This window comes from Stegostoma tigrinum, chromosome 19 (assembly GCF_030684315.1).
Source record: "Stegostoma tigrinum isolate sSteTig4 chromosome 19, sSteTig4.hap1, whole genome shotgun sequence".
Taxonomy (NCBI): Eukaryota; Metazoa; Chordata; class Chondrichthyes; order Orectolobiformes; family Stegostomatidae; genus Stegostoma; species Stegostoma tigrinum.
The window spans coordinates 1314123-1334871 of record NC_081372.1 but is presented as its reverse complement, the minus strand read 5'-3'; the positions used below and the strand labels follow the sequence as shown (position 1 = coordinate 1334871).

General features: G+C 43.8%; 1 protein-coding gene across 2 annotated transcripts in view; it reads right to left on the bottom strand.

The window, feature by feature from the left end:
- The window catches only part of mtss1 (MTSS I-BAR domain containing 1), a 161586-nt gene that overhangs the window by 6336 nt on the left and 134501 nt on the right, over positions 1 to 20749 (bottom strand). Inside the window, exons 10-14 of one of the 2 annotated variants that reach the window (XM_059652674.1) lie at positions 20552 to 20678; positions 11712 to 11831; positions 8063 to 8236; positions 6299 to 6464; positions 84 to 110 (exon numbers count right to left, since the gene is read on the bottom strand). In XM_059652674.1, the coding sequence (XP_059508657.1) occupies positions 84 to 110; positions 6299 to 6464; positions 8063 to 8236; positions 11712 to 11831; positions 20552 to 20678 (614 nt within the window). The remainder of the gene's footprint in view (positions 1 to 83; positions 111 to 6298; positions 6465 to 8062; positions 8237 to 11711; positions 11832 to 20551; positions 20679 to 20749) is intronic. The other variant, XM_059652675.1, reaches the window with a different exon arrangement.

The window sequence follows — 20749 nt, the reverse complement described above, 5'->3', positions numbered from 1 at the left end:
GCAATTTGACCTTAGGTTAAACCCTTAGAACTACTAGCCTCCATTTCACAATTTAAAATAAATGACACAATTTCATCACTCACCAACCAGGGACTGTTCCTTCTTCACTGCTGTAAAACAACCAGCAAAATTCAAACAGATGTCAGTAAAATGCTACAAAGAACCTTCACCTTCAACAACTCCCATATCTGTCAAGTACAAACAGCCTGTATCAGAACCTGTGAGAACAGTGGGACAAGTTTGGGATTGATACATGGCTTTGGGGATGAACGGGGCACAAAGATTGGTTTGGTATTGATTCTGGGCTATGGGGAGAGAGTGGGGTGGTGGGATTAATTTGAGATTGATACAGGGAAATGGGGAGAGAGTGAGACGGTGGGGTCAGTTTGGGATTGCTCATGCTAAATGCCTACATGGAGATGGTGAGAAATTTATGTGACAACAGACTATGGTCTTATGACCAGCAATGCCACTTGACAATATTTTAATGACTTTTTTGATGTTTGTTAATTTTGTCTCAATCTGTTCAAGAGTTTACAAGTTGATCATGTATTGGTATGACTGTTGGGTTGGTACCCAGAGGCCCTGGTTAATGCTCTGGGGACTGGAGTTCAAAGCTCATCTGGTGCGAGTGAAATTAATTAATAAATCTCAGATCAAAAATTAGTTCTGGTAACGGTGACCACTGTCAATTTTGATTAAAAACCCATCTGATTCCAGCTCCACTTTGATTTAGCCTCCTGCCCTCTCCCTACCTCTTCCTTATCTTTGATAGTCTTTGTAGATTTGTAATTTGTCCCAGCATGATTCAGATGGAGTCTGTCCCATCACAACCAGCTCCCTCCATACCCAGTATGGTTACCAATGTCTAGGAATTCAGATCTGTTTCTCCCAAACCAGTCTTTGAGCTGGGTTCAAATTCATGGGACAAGATTGCAAAGGGAGTCTAGTGGGGAAGATGCTAGAGCAACAATGGGAGGGATTTCTGAGGCTAATCTGGGAAGCACAGCAGAAATTCATCCCAAGGAAGAAAATCGTACTAAGGGAAGGATGAGGAAACCATGGCTGACAAGGGAAGGCAGGGACAGCATAAAAGCAAAAGCAGCCAATGAGGTAGGAATTAATGGGAAGCCCAAGGATTGGGTAGCCTTTAAAAACCAGTAGAGGGTAACTAAAAAAAGCTATAAGGAGAGGGAAGATGAAATGAGTGTAAGCTAGCTAGTAATATACAAGTAGATTGCAAGCATTGTTTTAAACATGTAAAAATTGAGAGAGGCAAGAGTGCATACTGGATGACTAGAAAATGAGGCTCAAGTAGTAATAATGAGGAACAAAGAAATGGTGAAGGAACTGAATAGGAACGGTGCATCAGTTTTCACAGGGGAAGGCACCAACAACATACCAGAACTTTATATGAGAGTCAGGAGGCAGGGGTGTGTGTAGCGGTCATCACGGAGGAAAAGGTGATGGGGAAGCTGAAAGGCCTGAAGATGGATTAATCATCTGGACCAGATGGTCTATAGCCCTGAATTCTGAAGGAGGTAGCTGAGGAGTTGTAGAGGCATTGGTGGTGATCTTTCAGGAATGACTGGGGCAGGGAGGGTGCCAGAGGACTGGAAAATGGCGAATGTCACACCCTGTTGAAAAAGGGAGGAAGGCAGGAGACAGGAAACTACAGGCCGGTTAGCCTGACCTTGGTCGTTGGTAAGATTTGAGAGTCCATTATTAAGAACGAGATTATGGAGTACTTGGGAGTGCATGGTCAAATAGGGCTGAATCAGCATGGCATCAAGGGGAGGTCAAATCTGGTGGAATTCTGTGAGGAGCTAACAAGCAGGTTAGACAAGAGGGAGCAAGTGGTCATGATCTATTTGGATTTCCAGAAGGCTTCTGACAAGGTGTCACACAGGAGGCTGCTAAACTGGAGAAGTACCTATTGTGTTAGGGGAAAAGTGCTGGCATGGATAGAGGATTGGCTGACTAGCAGAGACAGTAGGGACAAAGGGTAGTAGGATGACGGCTGGTGACTGGTGGAGTTCTACAACGGTCAGTGTTGATTTCACAACTAATCATTTCATACATTGATAATTAACGTGGACAAAGGAACCAAGGGTATTGTGTCATCTGCAAACTTAGCAGCATCAACAGACAGAAGGTAAAGTAGGTATGAGGAAACAAGGAGGCTGCAGAAGGACTTGAACATGCTAAGACAGTGGGCAGAGAAGAAGCAGATGGAATACAATGGTGGGGAGGTGGGTAAAGAGTGTCAGGTTATGCGATCTGGTAGGAAGAACACAAGCACAGACTATGTTCTAAATGGGGAAAGGCTTCAGAAATCTGAAACACAAAGGGACTTAGCTCAGGATTCTCTTGAGTTTAATATTCGGGCTCAGTTGGCAGTTGGGAAGGTAAATGCAGTGTTAGCCTTATTTTCAAGAGGGTCAGAATACAAGAGCAGAGATGTACTGCTGAAGCTGTTTCAGGGTCTGATCAGAATGCATTTTGGAATACTGAGAGCAGTTTTGGGCCCTGTATTAAAGGATGGATGTGTGGACATTGGAGGAGATTCAGAAAAGGTTTACATGAATGATCCCAGAGATGGAGGGCTTATCATAAGAGGACTGGTTTAGGACTGAGTGTGTACTCCATGGAGTTTAGAAGGATGAGGCAGGACCTGATTGAAACTTCCAGAAAATGGAGAGGCCTGCATTCAATAGACATGGAGATGATGTTTTCACTAGTAGAAAAGACAAAAGACCTAACGGCAGAGCCTTAGAGTGAAGGGGTGAACTTTTATAACTGAGAAGAGGATTTTTTCAGCCAAAAAGAGGTGAATTTGTGGAGCTGCAGAGGCCATTTTATTAATAGGTTCTTGAAGGGTAAGGGAGATCAAGAGTTATGGGGAGAAAGCAGGAGAATGGAATTCACAAACATATCAGCCATGATCAAATAGCAGAGCAAATCAAATGGACCAAATGGCCTAATTCTGCTCCTAAAACTTATGATCTGTATTACACTTCAAAGGCTTTGCAAGTAAATTGATCAATTGGAAACATGGCTGATTTTCTGGTAAAAACAGAAAGAACAGTGGATGCTGTAAATCAGGAACAAAAACAGAAGTTTCTGGAAAAGCTCAGTAGGTCTGGCAGCATCTGTGAAGGAAAACATCAGAGTTAACATTCCGAGTTCTGAGAAAGGGTCACCGGACCCGAAACATTAATTCTAGGTTTTTCTTCACAGCTGATTTTCTGATCATGTTTAATCATTGTAAGACACCACGAGTGATTGGGTGATGGGGAGAAAATAAGCTTTTTGTGTCCAAAAGCACTTCCTGATATAAAAAGTAAAATGTTTTCCAAACTCCATCTGGTTCACTACTGTGCTTTAGGGAAGGAAATCTGTCTTTCCTTACCTGGCCTGGCCTATATGTGATTCTAGACCTATGGCAATGTGGATGGCTGTTTGCTGTCCTTTGACATGTCTAAGGGCAGTTTAGTTTGAGGTCAGTTAGCAGTAGGCAACAAATGCTGGTTTAGCTCGTGACACCTACACCTGACATATCTAAATAAAACTTTCTCTAGTTTCTGAACATCTTTCTGTCTGTTCTAGAATCATACCAAACAGGAGAGGCCATTCAGCCAGTTGAGTCTGCACCAACATGTGAGAAACACCTGATCTTCAACCTAATCCCATTTACCAGCACTAGGCCCATAGCCATGAATGTTATGACACGCCAAGTGCTCATCCAGGTACTTTTAAAGGGATGTGAGGCAACTCCTCACACCACCCTTCCAGGCTGTCACTACCCTCTGGGTAAAAATGTCTTACCTCACATCCCCCCAAAACCTCCTGCCCCTCACAGTGAACCCTGTGTCCCTTCATGACTGTCCTTTCAACTTAGGGAACAGCTGCTCCTTACCCGATCTGTCCATGGCCCTCATAATCTGATACATCACAATCAGATCACCACCTCCCCCACCCAACCCTAGGCTTCTCTGCTCCAATGACAACAACCACAGCCTGTCCAACCTTTCCTCATTGCTTTCATTTTCCATCCCAGGCAGCATCCTGGTGAATCTCTTTCTGTACTCCCTCCAGCGCAATCACATCCTTCCTATTGTGTGGTGATTAGATCTGCACACAGCATTGTAGATGTGGGCTCATCAAAGTTCTATACAACTCCAACATGACTTCCCTGCATGCGTAATCTATGCCACGATCGTTAAAGACGTGTCCCAACGGCTTTATCACCACCATACTAACCAATCTTACTACCTTCAATAACACTCCAAGGTCCCTTTGTTCTACAGAACTTCCTGGTGTCCTGCCGTTCACTGAATACTTCCTTGTCCAATTACTCCTTCCAAAGCATGTCACCTCACTTCTCACGATTACATTTCATCTGACCTTTATCTGCCCATTTATATCTTCTTGTAGTCCAAGACACTCAACCTCACTGTTAACAACCCAGTCTTTGTGTCATCCGCAAACTTACTGATCCAACCTCTCCCCCAGTCATCTATGCCATTTATAAAAACGGTGAATAGGAGAGGACCCGGCACAGACCCCTATGGTATGCCAAATGGACCCCTGGCTTCCAGTCACTAAAGCAGCCTCCGGTCATTACCCTCTGTCTCCATCAACTGAGCCAATTTTCAATCCACTTTGTTAAATTATCCTGTGTGCATTTGCCTTTGCTAAGTCTCTTACATGGGATCTTGTCAAAGGCTTTGCTGAAATCAAATCCTCTCTCATCAACAAATAATTTTTTTGTCAATTCACATTTGATGCAATGCCTTAATTGTGCAACTGGCATTACTTCCTGAAAATAGACTTGCACCTTTTTAAGTTCTTGTTACACGACTACTTATTTATTTTACGTTCATTCATAAAGGTGTAGGTGTTTCTGACAAGGTCAGATTTTATTACTGACCTTCTGTAGCACACCAGAGTGATTTCTAAATTAAACATAGTATCTTGCTTGGCCATTTTGAGGGCAGTTAAGAGTCAAGCACATTACTGTGGTTCTGGAGTCACAAGTAGGCCAGACTAAGGAGGGATGACATTTTCTTTTAAAAAGGATATTAATAAAGCAGAGTTTTTCCAAAAATTATGTCGGCACAATTCTACGCTCGAAGTTGATGAATTCGTTGTTACAAGCTTACATAATTAACTGAATATAATTGACACGCTGGAGGGATGACATGACTCAGGAACATAGGAATTAGGAGCAGGAGCAGGAAATTAACCCCTTCAAGCCCACTGTGCCATTTAACATGATCCTGGCTGATCTTATCCTGGTCTTATTTCCACTCTCCTGCCTGCTCCCTATCGCCCTTTATCCTGATTTTCATCAGAAACATATCGAGTTCTTTCTTGAATCAGGTGATTGATTCTGCCTCCATTGCGCTCTGGGGCAGTGAGTTCCACAGATTCATGAGCCTCAGAGAAGTCGTTTCTCCTCATCTTAGTTTTGAACCTACCTCTTTTCACTCTATATCTATGCCTTCTTGTTTGAGACTGCCCCACAAAGGGGAACATCTTTTCAATGTCCACCTTATCAACCCCCTTTAGCATTTTACATATCTCAATCATATCACCCACCTCATTCTTCTGAACTCGTGAGTACAAGCCAAAACTATTCAACCACTCCTCACCCGAGAGCCCTTTCATCCCTGGAATCAACTGGGTGAACCTCATCTGAACTGCCTCCAGGGGCACAACATCCTTTCTTAAATAAGGAGACCAAAACTGGACACACTTCTCCAGGCGTGTTCTCACCAATGCCTTCTATAATTGTAACAACATTTCTTTACTTTTATAATGTTGTCCTTTTACAATAAATGCCAGGATTCCAAATGCCTTTATTATATGCAGCACCTCCAGACACTTACTGTGATTCAAGCACAAAGACACCCAGATCCCTCTGCACTGATTCACTTCGAATCTGCTTCACGTTTAAATAATAATTTGCCAGTTTCTTTTTCCAGCCAGAATGGATAACCTCACACCTATTCACATTAAACTCCGTCTATCAGATTCTGGACAATTCTCTGAGCCTACACATATCCATCTGTAAATTCTTCATCTCCTCTTCATTGCCTGCTTTCCTACCTCTTTTAGTACTATCCACAAACTTTACTATGTTACACACTGTTTCTGCTTGCAGGCTTTGGATTATTCCAGGCCCCAGGTTAGTGATTCAGTAAGTCATGATGTTACTGTACCCCGCTCTGGTACATCGCTAGTTCCGGTTGCCTATCCTAGCTTTTGCTGCTGTCTCATTGGAGTCTCTTACCCTGTGCAGGGATGGTGTCCTCTGAGCAGGAAGGTGTCGTTGTCTGGGTGCTGTAACCACTTGAACAATGCAGGGAATCCCGGCTGTTCCTTTGTGTACCCACATTCATTCCTTGACTCAAGGTTAAGGCAAGATGTTCACGAGCACTCATCTCTCCAATCTGTGGCTGCGAACACACAACAAAGTGGATGCAGTTTGATTATTAATATTACTTAGCAGGGAACCAGCACTCAACTAGCTGGGAGCAGAGAGAATCAACAGGAATTAAAATACACAAGGTTAAATAATCTGTTCACATCAATCCCAGTGGTAACGTGTGATCCCACACTGTGCAGTCAGTCATCATAAACACCCATACAGCTCCATGTATAACAGCCACAGCACAATGTTACTCCTCCTTTACCTCAAACCATGACAACTGTTTACATTAATCACTGTTAAAAATATAGGGGGGTGTATTAAGTGACTTGACCTTCCAATGGGTTATGAGGCCAAGTAAAAAGTCTGAGGTTCCTGATCAGAATTATGAGGAGTCAGGAACGATCTATGCATCCTTCAAGGAAAAATGGGTTTAATCACTGCACAACAGAAAATGTCAGACTCTCACACTGATGCTCAGTAAGAGTGCAGTGTGCCATCAGTTCACCAGATCTCCAGTGCCCCAAGGAGATAGGTCATAGGACTTTTGACCTTGCTTTCACACATAACTGTCTTGTCTTTTGGATGAAAATCTCAGTGGGATAACATTCAAGCCTCGTTCTGTCCTTTCATTGATTTTAGGAGGTGAGCTATTTCAAAACATTTGCTACTTTACCCCAAAGACCAGAAACATTTAGTCACTACCCAAAATTGTTACACATGGAGCTGTATGCGAGTTTGTGATCATTGACGGCACAGTGTGGGGTCTCACATTACCACTAGGATTGATGTGAACAACGGACAGTAGAAATTCAGTTGCAGTTGAAATTTGGCAGGTCACCAATACCTCGCAACCCAGGACCTTCTGTAGCAGGTTCAGTTAAAGGACTGCCTTGAATGGAGTTGCTATTTGGTTCTCAGTCCTAATACTCACATTCAGGAGTCAGTAAATTGTGGGTTTGAGTCCAGAGTCTTAAACTTCGTAATCCAAGTTGAAAGTGTAAGAGTGGTAAACGGGGCAGCACAGTGGCTCAGTGGTTAGCACTGCAGCCTCACAACGCCAGGGACCCAGGTTCGATTCCAGCCTTGGGCGACTGTCTGTGTGGAGTTTGCACATTCTCCCCATGTCTGCGAGGTTTCCTCCGGGTGCTCCAGTTTCCTCTCACAGTCCAAAGATGTGCAGGCTAGGTGGATTGGCCATGCCAAATTGCCTGTAGTGTTCAGGTGTGTGGGTTATAGGGGGATGGGTCTGGGTGGGATGCTCCAAAGAGCGGTGTGGACTCGTTGGGCCGAAGGGCCTGTTTCCTGTAGGGAATCTAATCAATAAACAGGGGGTGCAGTACTGTCAGAGATGGCAGCTACTGATGAGCACATCAGCTCTCGGTGGATATAAACAACTACATCAGACCATTTCTGGACGAGCAGCATCTCTTCCACTAGTCAATATTTCACCCTCCCCTACCCCCTCAATCAACACCAGGAAGAAATATATATTGTCATTATCATATTGCTAATTGTGGGATCTTGCTGTGCACAGGAACTGCTATGTTTCCTGCATCACAACAAGATCACACTTGTGTTGGAAGGCACTGTAGAAATGAAATTCTTTGTTTTACTGGGGGCTACCTTGTATGCAGCTGACCCTGCTGTGGACTGCGCTCTCTCCATGGCCTGTGTATATACACTGGCCTCCACTGGTGCCTGGGCTCCATTCTCTCCAACCATTTGATAAGCAGTTGCTTCATTCAGCTGAAGGCTGTTAATCTGCAGCTGCTCTATCGGTGCAAATTTTGTCCAGTCCTAGTTAAAAGACCAAGAGCACAATTACTAAATGATTTCAGAGTTACCACATTCTGAACAGTTTTATGGGCAAATGATTTTAAAAATACGGTGTGGAATACACCGCAGAATAATAAAGCAATTACAACACACAAAACTAGCTCTACTGAACAAGGTTACAGTGTGCTTCAGGATAAGAGGGTTAAAAGGTACAACGTCATACTGTCTGCTCACTGATCTGTTTAATGTCCAGAAGCTGGATGGGTTGTTTATGTACACTGTACATTATCCAAGATTCTACTTTAGTAATTGAGACTGCCAATAACTAAATAAGAACAATTGTAAGTATCACCAGGGTCTCTCCAGGGTTGGTGAATCATTATCAGCAAGTAACAAGAAGTGATTACATAATCCAACAGCCTTAGTCATCACATCACCTGCACAGGTTTTATACACTGGTTTAACCAATTCATTTACGATCACCAGAAAGACCAGTCCCCAGCAGTACAGCAGCACCCCAGTGTTACACAGTGACAGACCTGTTCCCACCAGTACTGTACCCCAGTGTTACACAGTGACAGACCTGTCCCCACCAGTACTGTATCCCAGTCTTTTACAGAATCAGACCCGTCTCCCACCGGTACTGTACCCCAGTGTTGTACAGTGACAGACGCGTTTCCCACCGGTACTGTACCCCAGTGTCACACAGTGACAGACCTGTCCCCACCGGTACCGTATTCCAGTGTTATACAGGAACAGACCCGTCTCTCACCGGTACCGTATCCCAGTGTTACACAGTGACAGGCCTGTACCGAGTAGTATTGTATCACATTGTTCCCTGTAGAGCCTGCTACTGTTGTGTGCACTGGGCTCAATGAATTCTTTCAAGTGAGAGAGTTGGAGCTGTTCTTGAATGAATGGAGTGCACATTATATAGCAGGCAGTGATTGAAAGCAGTCAGGGTCATGAGCTCCTTGACAAGTTCTTGTTGCCACTGCAGTGTGGAGAGGAATCTCCCAAAATTTCTCTCTCTAGATATACTTGATTTTCCACTCTTGGAGACCATTTGGTTTGTGGTGGGGTGTCTGTTTTCTTAATCAAGAGAAACACAGGATAACATTTCATTGCTGTAAAATATACCCAGTATTGTCTTCACTACTTTCCAGTCCTATTAGAAACTGAAGTCTACGTTGCTCAGGCCTTCAGCCAGCAAGGTGAAACATGCTCACTGTTAGCTGCAGTGGAACATGGCAGCAGCATGAGGTTAAGCAGGTTCTCACCGAGCTCTCATCCACTCTGCCTCTCCTTGCAGATACCCATATCCCTCTCACTCACTAGCACCTCATCCTCCAAACCCTATACTCAACTAAGCTGTCCGTCTCCTCATGTGCTCACTCACATCCGTGCCTTCAAAGCAACAGAACAGGAAGGCATACAATCACAGTATCATACAGCACAGAACAGACCTTTCAGTCCATTGAGTCTGCACCAAGAAAAACTGCTCTAAATCTGCACTCTCTCCACTTTGCAGTACTAGGTCTCTAGCCTTGAACGTTGTGACATTTCAAGTATTCATCCAAGTATTTTATAAAGGTTGTAAGCCTTCCCATCTCAACTACTTTTCCAAACTCCCACCACCTTCTGGGTGAAAATCAATATCCTCAAATCCCCCCATCCTGAACCCATGTCCCTAGATAGCTGACCTTTCAAGCAAGGGCAACAGCTGTCTTCTGAGGAAGGGTAACTGCTGAGGAAGGGTCACTGGACCCGAAACGTTAACTCTTTTTTCCTTCACAGATGCTGCCAGATTGGCTGAGCTTTTCCAGCAGCTTTGTTTTTGTAGCTGCTTTCTATCTGCTCTGTCCATTGCCAGCATCATCTTAGTGACTTCAATCAGGTCCCCTTTCAAAGCCCTCCGCTCCAAAGAAATCAACCTGAGCTTATCCAGTCTCTTCTCATTGCTGAAATGCAACATCCCGGGCAACATCCTGGAGAATCTCCTCTGTACCCCCTCCAATACAATCATTTCCTTCTGATAGTGGGGTGCCCAGAACTGCCCACAGTACTCCAGCTGTGGCCAAACCAAAGTTCTACACAACTCCAACATTCTCTCACTGCTCTTATAATCAATGCCTTAACTGAAAAAGACAAGAGACGTGTACTCCTCCAAAACTACCCTATTAACTTATCCTGCTGTCTTCAGGGATTTGTGGAATTTTTTGCTCCTCTGAGCTGCCTAGTGTGCAGTATACATCTAGTACTCTCATGTTGCACTTTGGAAGTAGTAACACATTTTTCAGGTTAATTCCCATCTGCCACTCATCTGATTAATCTGTTTATATCCTCCTGTAACCTAAGACCTTCTTCCTTACTGTTAACCATCTGGTCAACCTTCATAGGATCTGCAAACTTACTTATCCCTCCCCTACACATTTTTTTTTCCTATATTACTTATGTATATCACAAACAATAAAAAACCCAGATAGCATTGATCCCTGTGGTATGCCACTGTACACCTGTCTCCAGTCGCACAAACTGTCTTCTACCATCACCCTCTGTCTCCTATCACTAAGCCAATTTTGGATCCACCTTGCTTAATTCCATGGATCCTGTGAACTTTTACCTTCAGTATGCCGAAATCCATATAAATGACATCAACTGCATTAGCCTCATCTACACACTTGGCTGCCTCCTCAAATTTATAAGGCTGACCTCCCTCTGATGAAGCCATGCTGACTATCTGACAAAACCTCGTGTCTCCAAGTGGAGATTAAGAATTTTTTCCAAGGGCTTTCCTACCACTGATGTGACTCATTGCCCTGTAATTCCCTGGTCTGACGCTATCAACCTTTGTGAAAAGTGGAACCACATCAGCTGTCCTCTAGTCCTCTGTCATGTCACTGTGGCCAGAGGAGAGTTTAAAAAAAAAGAGAGACAGGAATAAAATGGGAGAAATCGACACAAAAATGTTCCACTGAAAGAAGACAATGAGACACGTGTGAGAAAACTGGGTTGCTGGAATTGGTAAGCGACCACCAATTAATCTGTGTCACTTGATCAAATCAAATGGGAGCATTCTGCAGATCTGCCTCAGTCACCAACAGGACAAAAAGGCTCAGCACTTCATGGCCATCTCACAGCTTCTTGCCTAGCCTCTTTGTCCAATGGATTCTTATTCTCTAATCTCCACTCTCTGAACATACTTTCTTTCACCCCAGTAGACTTCCTGTAATCCCAGCCCCACTCATTGCTGAGCTCCCACTGAAAGGTACATTGGATTCCTAAACTGAAAGGTGCCAGAAAGAAAGAATCATCCATCCAGATATGATGCAGTCAAACACTCAGCTCACCCATTCCCTTTTCCAACATACACCGCTCCAGTTATTGCAGCTCCATAGTTACACAGCTTGGGCAGGAGCCATTCCTCCCCATGCATTATTCTGACCTTCCCTCAGGACCCAGTACTCAAACCTGGCTTGGAACAGGCTGTTATCACCTTGCTGGTTGCTGCCCACAGCCCGGTCTTGTAGCCAGAGCAGACAGAGGTGGGAGAGCTGCATTCGCTAACCGACCTCCAGGTTTCTGAAGCCTCGGAGGATGTTGAACTGGTGGATTTCTGCAGGTTGAGCCAATAATTAAAGCAAAACAAAAAGTAAAGAGACAGATAAAGAGAGAAATAAAGAGGAGAGAGGAAGTAAAGATTAGAAATCATGATCTTAAAGTGGTTGGTCCAACTCATGTCAACATTGCAGTATCGTACAGATTTAATCCAGAATGAATTCTCACTGGCTCTGCTACACTCAGCACAAAGTGTACACACCCAACTCCCCCTTTTATTCAGTTAGCTGGGATCTTCTGCCAAATTGTAAAATTGAACCTTTACAGTGCCATTGTTTGGCGGGGTATAATTACAGAGTGACCTGTTTCCATTATAAATGAAGACAAGAAGTTACGAGAAGAGTGGACATCCGGAAGTAAGATTTTATAGACAGGTAGTTAGGACAGACATTACATTTTATTACAGAGAGTTGCGCCTCATGTCCTTTTTAAATCTTTCTCCTGCTTTCTCCCTGTAACCCTTGATAATCAAGAACCTATCTATCTCAGTCTTAAATGTACCCAATGTCCTGGCCACCACAGCCTTCTGTGGCATTGAATTCCATAGATTCACCACTCTCTGGCTGAAGACGATTCTCTTTATCTCTGTTCTAAAAGGTCTTCCCTTTACTCCAAGGCTGTGCCCTCGAGTTCTACTCTCTCCTACCAATGGGAGTACCTTCCCAACATCAACTCGGTCCAGGCCATTTATTCTGTAAGTTTAAATTGGATCCCCCCCTCATCCTTCTAAACTCCAATGAGTACAGTCCCAGAGTCCTCAAACATTCCTCATATGTTAAGCTTTGCATTCCTGGGACCATTCTCATGAACCTCCTCTGAACCTGCTCCAGGGCCAGTACATCCTTCCTGAGATATGGGGCCCAAAACTGCACACAATACTCCAAATGTGGCCTGACCAGAGTCTTATGAAGCCTCAGTAGTACATCCCTGCTTTTATATTCAAGTCCTCTCAAAATAAATGCCAACATTGCATTTGCCCTCCTGACTACAGACTCAACCTGCAAGTTTACTTTGAGAGAATCCTGGACTAGAACTCCCAAGCCTCTTTGCACTTCAGCTTCATCGTCCCTGTACCATGCTTCTTGTTCCTAGAGATGAACTTTTACTGGATCTCCCGAATTACTCCCAGAAACTCCTGCCATTGCTGTTCCACTGTCTTTTCTGCTTGGCTCCTCTTCCAGTCAATTCTGCCCAACTCCTCCCTCATACCTCTGTAGTCACCTTTATTCAGCTGTAATATCATTACCTCTGATTCTATCTTCTCCTTCTCAAATTGCAGAGTAACTAGTCCCACTTGTCAGCATTTAGCCCATATCCCTCTAAACTGTTCCTAATGATATACTTAGCCAAATGTTTGTCATATGTTGTAACTGTACCTTGTCTGGCAGTTCATTCCACACCTGAACCATTCTGTGTAAAACAAAAAGTTGCCCCTCATGTCCTTTTTAAACCTTTCTCGTCTCACCTTAAAAATGTGTCCCCCTAGTTTTGAACTCCCCATGCTAAGGAAAAGACCCTTACTATTCCCCTTTTCTATGCCCCTCATGCTTTTATAAATTTCAGTAAGATGACCCTTCAACCTTGGAGACTCCAGTAAAAACAAGCCCCAGCCTAGCTTTATGACACAAACCTTCCATTCCAGCAACATCCTCACCAATCTTTTCTGACCAGAACAGAACACAATACTCCAGAAGACACGCACCATGTCCTGTACAACCTCAACATGATGTCCCAACTCCTTTACAAGAAGGTCTGAACAACAAAGGCAAGTGCGCAAAACACCTTCTCAACCACCCTCTCTAGATGTGACCCAAATTTCAATGAATTATGTACCTGAACCCCTAGGTCTCTGTTCTACAACATTATCCAGAGGCCCACCATTAATTGTGCTAGTTTATTTTACACAGAAGTGTTCAGAGACTAGGGCAAGGCTGATAGAAGTAAGGAACATGGGATGAACACAGAACATAGAACTCACAACAATATGAGCACAGTGCAGGCTCTTCGGCCCATGATGTTGTGCCAAACTTTTACCCCAAAACCTAAGGTCTATCTAACGTCCACCCCTACCTTATACTATCATCCATGTGCCCATCAAATTGCCGCTTAATTGCCCCAATGAGGTTGACTCCACGGCTCTCTCCGGCAATGCATTCCACACCCAGACCACTCTCTGAGTAAAGAACCTACCTCTGACGTCTCGCCTATATCTACCTCCACTCACTTTAAAACCACGTCCCCTCGTAATAGCTACCTCCACCCGAGGAAAAAGTCTCTGGCTGTCTACTCTATCTATACTTCTGATCATTTTGTACATATCAAGTCACCTCTCACCCTTTGTCGTTCTAAAGAGAAAAGCCTCAACCTGTCCTCGTAAGACCTTCCTTCTATTCCAGGCAACATCCCAGTAAATCTCCTCTGCAACTTTTTCCAACACTTCCACATCTTTCCTGTAATGAGACGACCAGAACTGGACACAATACTCCAATGTGGCCGAACCAAGCTTGTGTATAGCTGGAGTATAACTTCACGGCTCTTGAACTCAATCCCTCCATTAATGAAAGCTAACACACCATACGCCTTCTTAACAACTCGATCCAGCTGGGTGGCAGCTTTTAGGGAACCGTGGACATGAACCCCAAAATTCCTCTGCTCCTCCACGCTGCCAAGAATCTTTCCGTTAACCCTGTATTCTGCTTTCAAGTTTGTCCTTCCAAAATAAATCACCTCACACTTTTCAGGGTTAAACTCCACCTGCCACTTCTCAGCCCAGCTGTGCATCCTATCAATGTACCTTTGTAACCTAGAACAGCCCTCCACACTGACAACACAACCCACCTTCGTATCGTTTGCAAACTTACTAATCCACCCTTCCACTCCTTCATCCAAATCATTGACAAAAATCACAAATAGAAGAGAACCCAGGACAGATCCTTGTGGTACACCACTTTTAACTGAGCACCATGTTGAATATTTTCCATCCACGACCACCCTTTGTCTTCCAAGGGTCATCCAATTCTGAACCCAATCTGCCACACTTCCCTCTATCCCATGCCTCCTGACCTTCTACATGAGCCTACCATGGGGAATTTTATCAAACGCCTTGCTTAAATCCATGTATACCACATCCACTGCTCTACCTTCATTCAGAGGTTTGGTTACCGCTTCAAAAAATTCAATGAAGTGTGTGAGGCACGATCTACCCCCACAAATCCATGCTGACCATCACGAATCAAACTGTGCCTTTCCAAGTAATCATAAATTCTATCTCTCAGAGCCCTTTCCAATAATTTTCCCACTACTGACGCAAGACTAACCGGCCTGTAATTTCTAGGGTTATCCCTATTCCCTTTTTTGAACAAGGGAATGACTTTGTCACTCTCCAATCTTGCGGCACTGTACCTGTGGACAGTGAGGACAAAAAGATCATTGCCAAAGGCCCTGTGATCTCTTCCCTCACTTCCCATAGAATCTTTGGATAAATCCCATCATGCCCAGGGGACTTATCTATCTTCAAGTTCCTCGAAATTCCTAGTACATCTTCCTTACTAACATCGATCTCCTCTAGCCTACCAGCCTGTTTCACACTATCCTCCCCTACAAGTCCCTCTCAGTTGTGAATACCGAAGAAAAGTATTCATTAAGGACCTCTCCTATCTCTTTAGGCTCCGTGCACAAATTCCCTTTACAATCCTTGATTGGCCCTACCCTTTCTCTGGTCATTCTCTTATTCCTCACGTACGTGTAAAAAGCCCTGGAGTTTTCCTTGATCCTTTTGCCAAGATTTTATCATGCCCTCTTATAGCTCTCCTAAGCCCTTTCTTCAGCTCCTTCCTGGCTAACTTGTATCCCTGTAGAGCCTTTTCCGTTCCTTGTTTCCTAAACCTTACATAAGTATCCTTCTTCCTGTTAACCAGTTGTTCGACCTCTCTCAAGGACCGAGGCTCCCTCACTCGACTGCATCTTCCCTGCCTGCTCAGGACAAACATATCGAGCACAGGCAATATGCATTCCCTAAACAATCTCCATATTTCTACAGTGCTCTTCCCTGACAGCATCTGTTCCCATTTTATGTTACCCAGTTCTTGCCTAACAGAATTATAATAACCCTTCCCCCAATTATAAACCTTACCCTGCTGTATGTACCTGTCCTTTTCCATGACTACTGTAAAAGTAACAGAGTTATGATCGCTACTGCCAAAATGCTCTCCTACCAACAGGTCTAACACTTGGCCTGGTTCATTGCCAAGCACCAAATCCAAAGTGACCTCTCCTCATAAGATAATAAAGTGTGAAGCTGGATGAACACAGCAGGTCAAGCAGCATCTCAGGAGCACAAAAGCTGACATTTCAGGCCTAGACCCTTCAGACCTCTCCTCATGTTGGTCTAACAACAAACTGTGTCAGGAATCCTTCCTCAATGCACAGGACAAAATCTGCTCCATCTCAACTATTACAACTAAAAAGTTTCCAATCAATATTTGGAAAGTTGAAGTAATCTCTGACCACAACCCTGTGACTTCTGCACCTTTCCAGTATCTGCCTCCCAATCCGCTCCCCTATTTCTCTGCTAGTTCTATGAGGTCTATTAAAAAAAACACCCAAACAAAGTGATTGCTCCTTTCTTGTTCCTGACCTCTAGCCAAACTGACTGTGTGTAGACGTATCATTCTCGAACTGCCTTTCAGTAGCTGCTACACTAGCCCTGACTGGCAATCCTGCTCCACCGCCTCTTTTACCACCCTCCCTATTTCTCTTTAAAGCACCTAAATCCGGAACTTCCAAAAACCATTCCTGTCCCTGAGTTACCCAAGTTTCTGTAATAGCCACTAATGACTAGAGATACTGAGGCTCTGGTCAAGAAAAGGGAAGTATATGTCAAGTATAGACAGCTGGGATCGAGTAAATCACTGTAGGAGTATGGAGGTGTAGGAGTACACTTTAGAGGGAAATCAGGAGGGGATAAAAAAGAGACATGAGATAGCTTTGGTAGTTAAGGTTAAGGAGAATCCAAAGAGGTTCTGCAAGTAAATAAAGGGCAAAATGGTAATTAGGGAGAGAATAGGCCCCTTAAAGATCAACAAGCCTGTCGATGTGTGGAACCTCAGGAGACAGGTGAGATATTAAATGAATGTATGCAGGCACACAGTCCTTGAAAGTGAAGTCGCAGGTAGCCAGTGTGCTGAAGAAGGCATTTGGCAGGCTTACCTTCATGATCAGTGCATTAAGTACAGGAGTTGGGAGGTCACTTTGTGGCTGTACAGGACATTGGTTAGGCCACTTTTAAAATACTGCATTCAACTCTGGTCTCAGGGTTCAGAAAAGATTTACATGGATGTTGCTGGGACTGGAGGGTTTGAGCTGTAGGGAGAGGTTGAATAGGCTGGGGCTATTTTCCCTAGAGCATAAGAGGCTGAGGGGTGACCTTACAGAGATTTACAAAATCATGAGGGGCATGGATAGGGTGAATAGCCAAGGATAGGAGTCTAAAACTAGAGGGCACAGGTTTAAGGTGAGAGGGCAAAGATATAAAAGAGAACTGAGGGGCAACCTTTTCATACAAGGGGTGGTACATGTATGGAATAAGCTGCCAGAGGAAGTGGAGGAGGCTGATACAAGTACAACATTTAAAAGGCATTTGGATGGGTATATGAATAGGAAAGGTGTACAGGGAAAAGAGCCAAGTTCTGGCAAATGGGACAGGATCGGTTTAGGTTATCTGGTTGGCACGGACGTGTTGGGCTGAAGGGTCGCTGTCCATGCTGTACAAATCTTATGACATTTTGACTCTATGACATTTGGACAGGTACATAAATAGGAAAGGTTTAGAGGGATATGGGATAAATGTAACAAATGGGATTAATTCAGTTTGGGAAACCTGGTTGGCATCGGCAAGTTGCACTGAAGGGTCTTTTTCCACACTGTATGACTCTTGAATGTTGGTCAGTTGTGCAGTTTATCGCACCTTTGCCAGTTCCTGGAATTATTTCTTCACTCAGTACCCAAACAATTGCCCGAAAATGTTTTACAGTTTGCTGTTCCAAATATTTATCAATTTTCTCATTAGACTGGAAGACAGCAAGCGTAACTCCTTTATTTAAAAAGGGATACAAAGTAGGAAATTGCAGGACAGTTGGCTTATCTGTTATAGGTAAAGTGTTGAGTGAACTTGGCTTTTGAAAGGGCTTTCATGCTTAATAAACGTATCAGAATTTCTTGAGGAACTGGTGGATGTACAACACTTAGTTTTCCAGAAGGAATTCGTTAAGGTGGCACAGCAAAGGTTATTGTGGAAAATAACAGCTTATGGTGTAGAGAGTAGCATATTAGCAGGCTTACAAGAGTAGGCATAAACAGGTCTTTTTCAGGTTGCTAAGATGTATTATTGTGGTCTGCTACAGGGATCAGTGCTGGAGCGCAAGTGTTTACAATCGAGATAAATGACATGGATAAATGAGCCGAAGGGTTAGTTGCCAAATTTACTGGTGGCACAAAGACAGGTTGAACAGTAAGTTGTGAAGAGGACAGAGACACTACAGAGTGATATAGACTAGTTAAGAGAATGGGCAAAGATCTGGCAAATGAAGTATATTGTTGTCCATTTTGGCAGAAAGAATAAAAAGGTATAACACCTGAAAGGTGAGAGATTGCAGAGTTTTGAAATGTAAACAGATCTAGAACATAGAACATAGAAAAGTACAGCACAGTACAGGCCCTTCGGCCCACCATGTTGTGCTGTGGAATAATCCTAATCCAAAAATAAAATAACCTAACCTACATTCCCCTCAATTCACTGCTGTCCATGTGCATGTCCAGCAGTCGCTTAAATGTCACTAATGACTCTGCTTCCACGACTACCACTGGTAAACTATTCCACGCACTCACAACTCTCTGGGTGAAGAACCTCCCTCTGACGTCTCCTCTATACCTTCTTCCTAACACCTTAGATAGGTGCAGATACATGAATTACAAAATGTTAATATGCAGGTACGTCAAATAAATAGGAGAGCTAACAGAATGTCACCATTTCATGCAACGGAAATGGAAAACAAAAAACAGGGAGGTTGTGCTTCGGTTGTACAGGGCCCTGGTGAGTCTGCATCTGGCGTATTTTGTACAGTATCGATCACCTTATTTATGGGAGGATATAAATGCATTGGAGGCACTTCACAAATATTTACCGGACTGATACCTGGAACAAATGGGCTATCTTATGAGAAACATTTGGAGAAGCTAGACCAGTATCCACTGTAGCTGACAAGAGTAAGGGGTAATTGAGATATCTAAGATCCTGAGGGGTCTTGACAAGGTGGATGTGGAAAGGATGTTTCCTCTTGTGGGAGGATCTAGAACCAAGGGGTCATTGTTTAAAAATCAGGGTTTGCCAATTTAAAACAGTTGAGATGATTTTTTTTTCTCTTAGAGGATAGTGTGTGTTTGGAACAATCTTCCTGAAAGGGTGGCAGGAACAGAGTTCTTGAATATTTTTAACGTAGAGGTAGATAGATTCTTGTAGTACAAGATGGGGAAAGGTCATGAGGAATGGCTGGGAGCACAGATTTGATGCTTCAATCAGATCAGCCATGACCCTGCTGAATGGTGGAGCAGGCGCGGAGGGACAAATGGCTTACTGTTGCTCTGTTTGTATGGTCCTATGTACTTTTATTTGTTTCCCCCAGTTTCTGAACAGATGTCCCGTGCTCCAGCATTCAGGTAGCACCCCACTGAGAGACGGTGCATTCAGCCAGAGCAGAACAGCATTTTGGACAAACAAAAAACAGTCACCACAACATAACAAATGGATCCATATCTCCCTGAATAATGGACATGCTACATAATCCAGCAAAACGGGAGGGGGGGGGGGGGGGATGTGCTCCATCTCTTTCCCAATGGATAATCTCAACAATTCTACTGTAGACCATAGGCTAAGTTGGAAAACTCAGCCAAACTTAAGGAACTTAGGAAATTGGATCAGGATTGGGCTATTCTGTCCCCCTAGCCTGCTCCAGCATTCAATTAGAGACTGCATCATCTACCCCAACAGTACTTTTCCATTATCCCTTCATGTCTTTAATATCTACACATGTGTGTTAATGAAAGGCAGCACAGATTTGTCAAGAGAACACTGTGTTTAACTGAATTTCTTAAAAATTTTTTGAAGAGGTAACAGAGAATGTTGCTGAGAGCAAGGCAGCAAATGTCGTGAAGTTACCAAAAATCTCTGCTACAGTGCCTCCCAACAAACATTTTAGCAAAGCTATAGCTCACGGAATAAAAGGGCAGCTGCAACATACTGCTGGGTGTGAAATCAGCTGAGAGATAGGAAACAGGGAGTAAAGATAAATGGGTGTTTTTCAGGTTTGAGGGAGTGGAGAACTCCAGGTGTCAGTAAGACTGTGCTCCCTCGTTCTAGAACACCCCAAGCCAGCAGAAACATTCTGTATCTATCCTGCCGAGCACTATAAGAATTGGGCTTGTTTAAATCAGATTACCTCTCATGATTCTAAACTCCAGAACCAACAGGCCCAGACTCCTTCCCCAATTCTCCTGCAACAATCAGACCTTCAATGTCTTAGTGCCTCAGTTTGGATTTTCATGCAGAACTGACCCTCCAATGGAGCAGAGACTTTGTCCATGCAACAATATAGCACAGGACAGACATTGTGACTCAGTGCACTATGACAGCAAGGCTGGCTTGCAGTCAGATTCCATTCTTACCTGGCTGGTGCCATCAGCTGTTGAGACAGATGGAGGTTGTATATGAAGTGTTTCCACTGATGGAGAGGCAGATTCAAAGTTAGGAATACTGGGATGTTTCCCTGTAGTTTGTGGGTAATGGTATACGCTGAGGGAATGGGAAAAGAGAATCCGGGTTAGTTTTCTTTTATAGCACTTGCTCGATTGCTGAAGATGGAG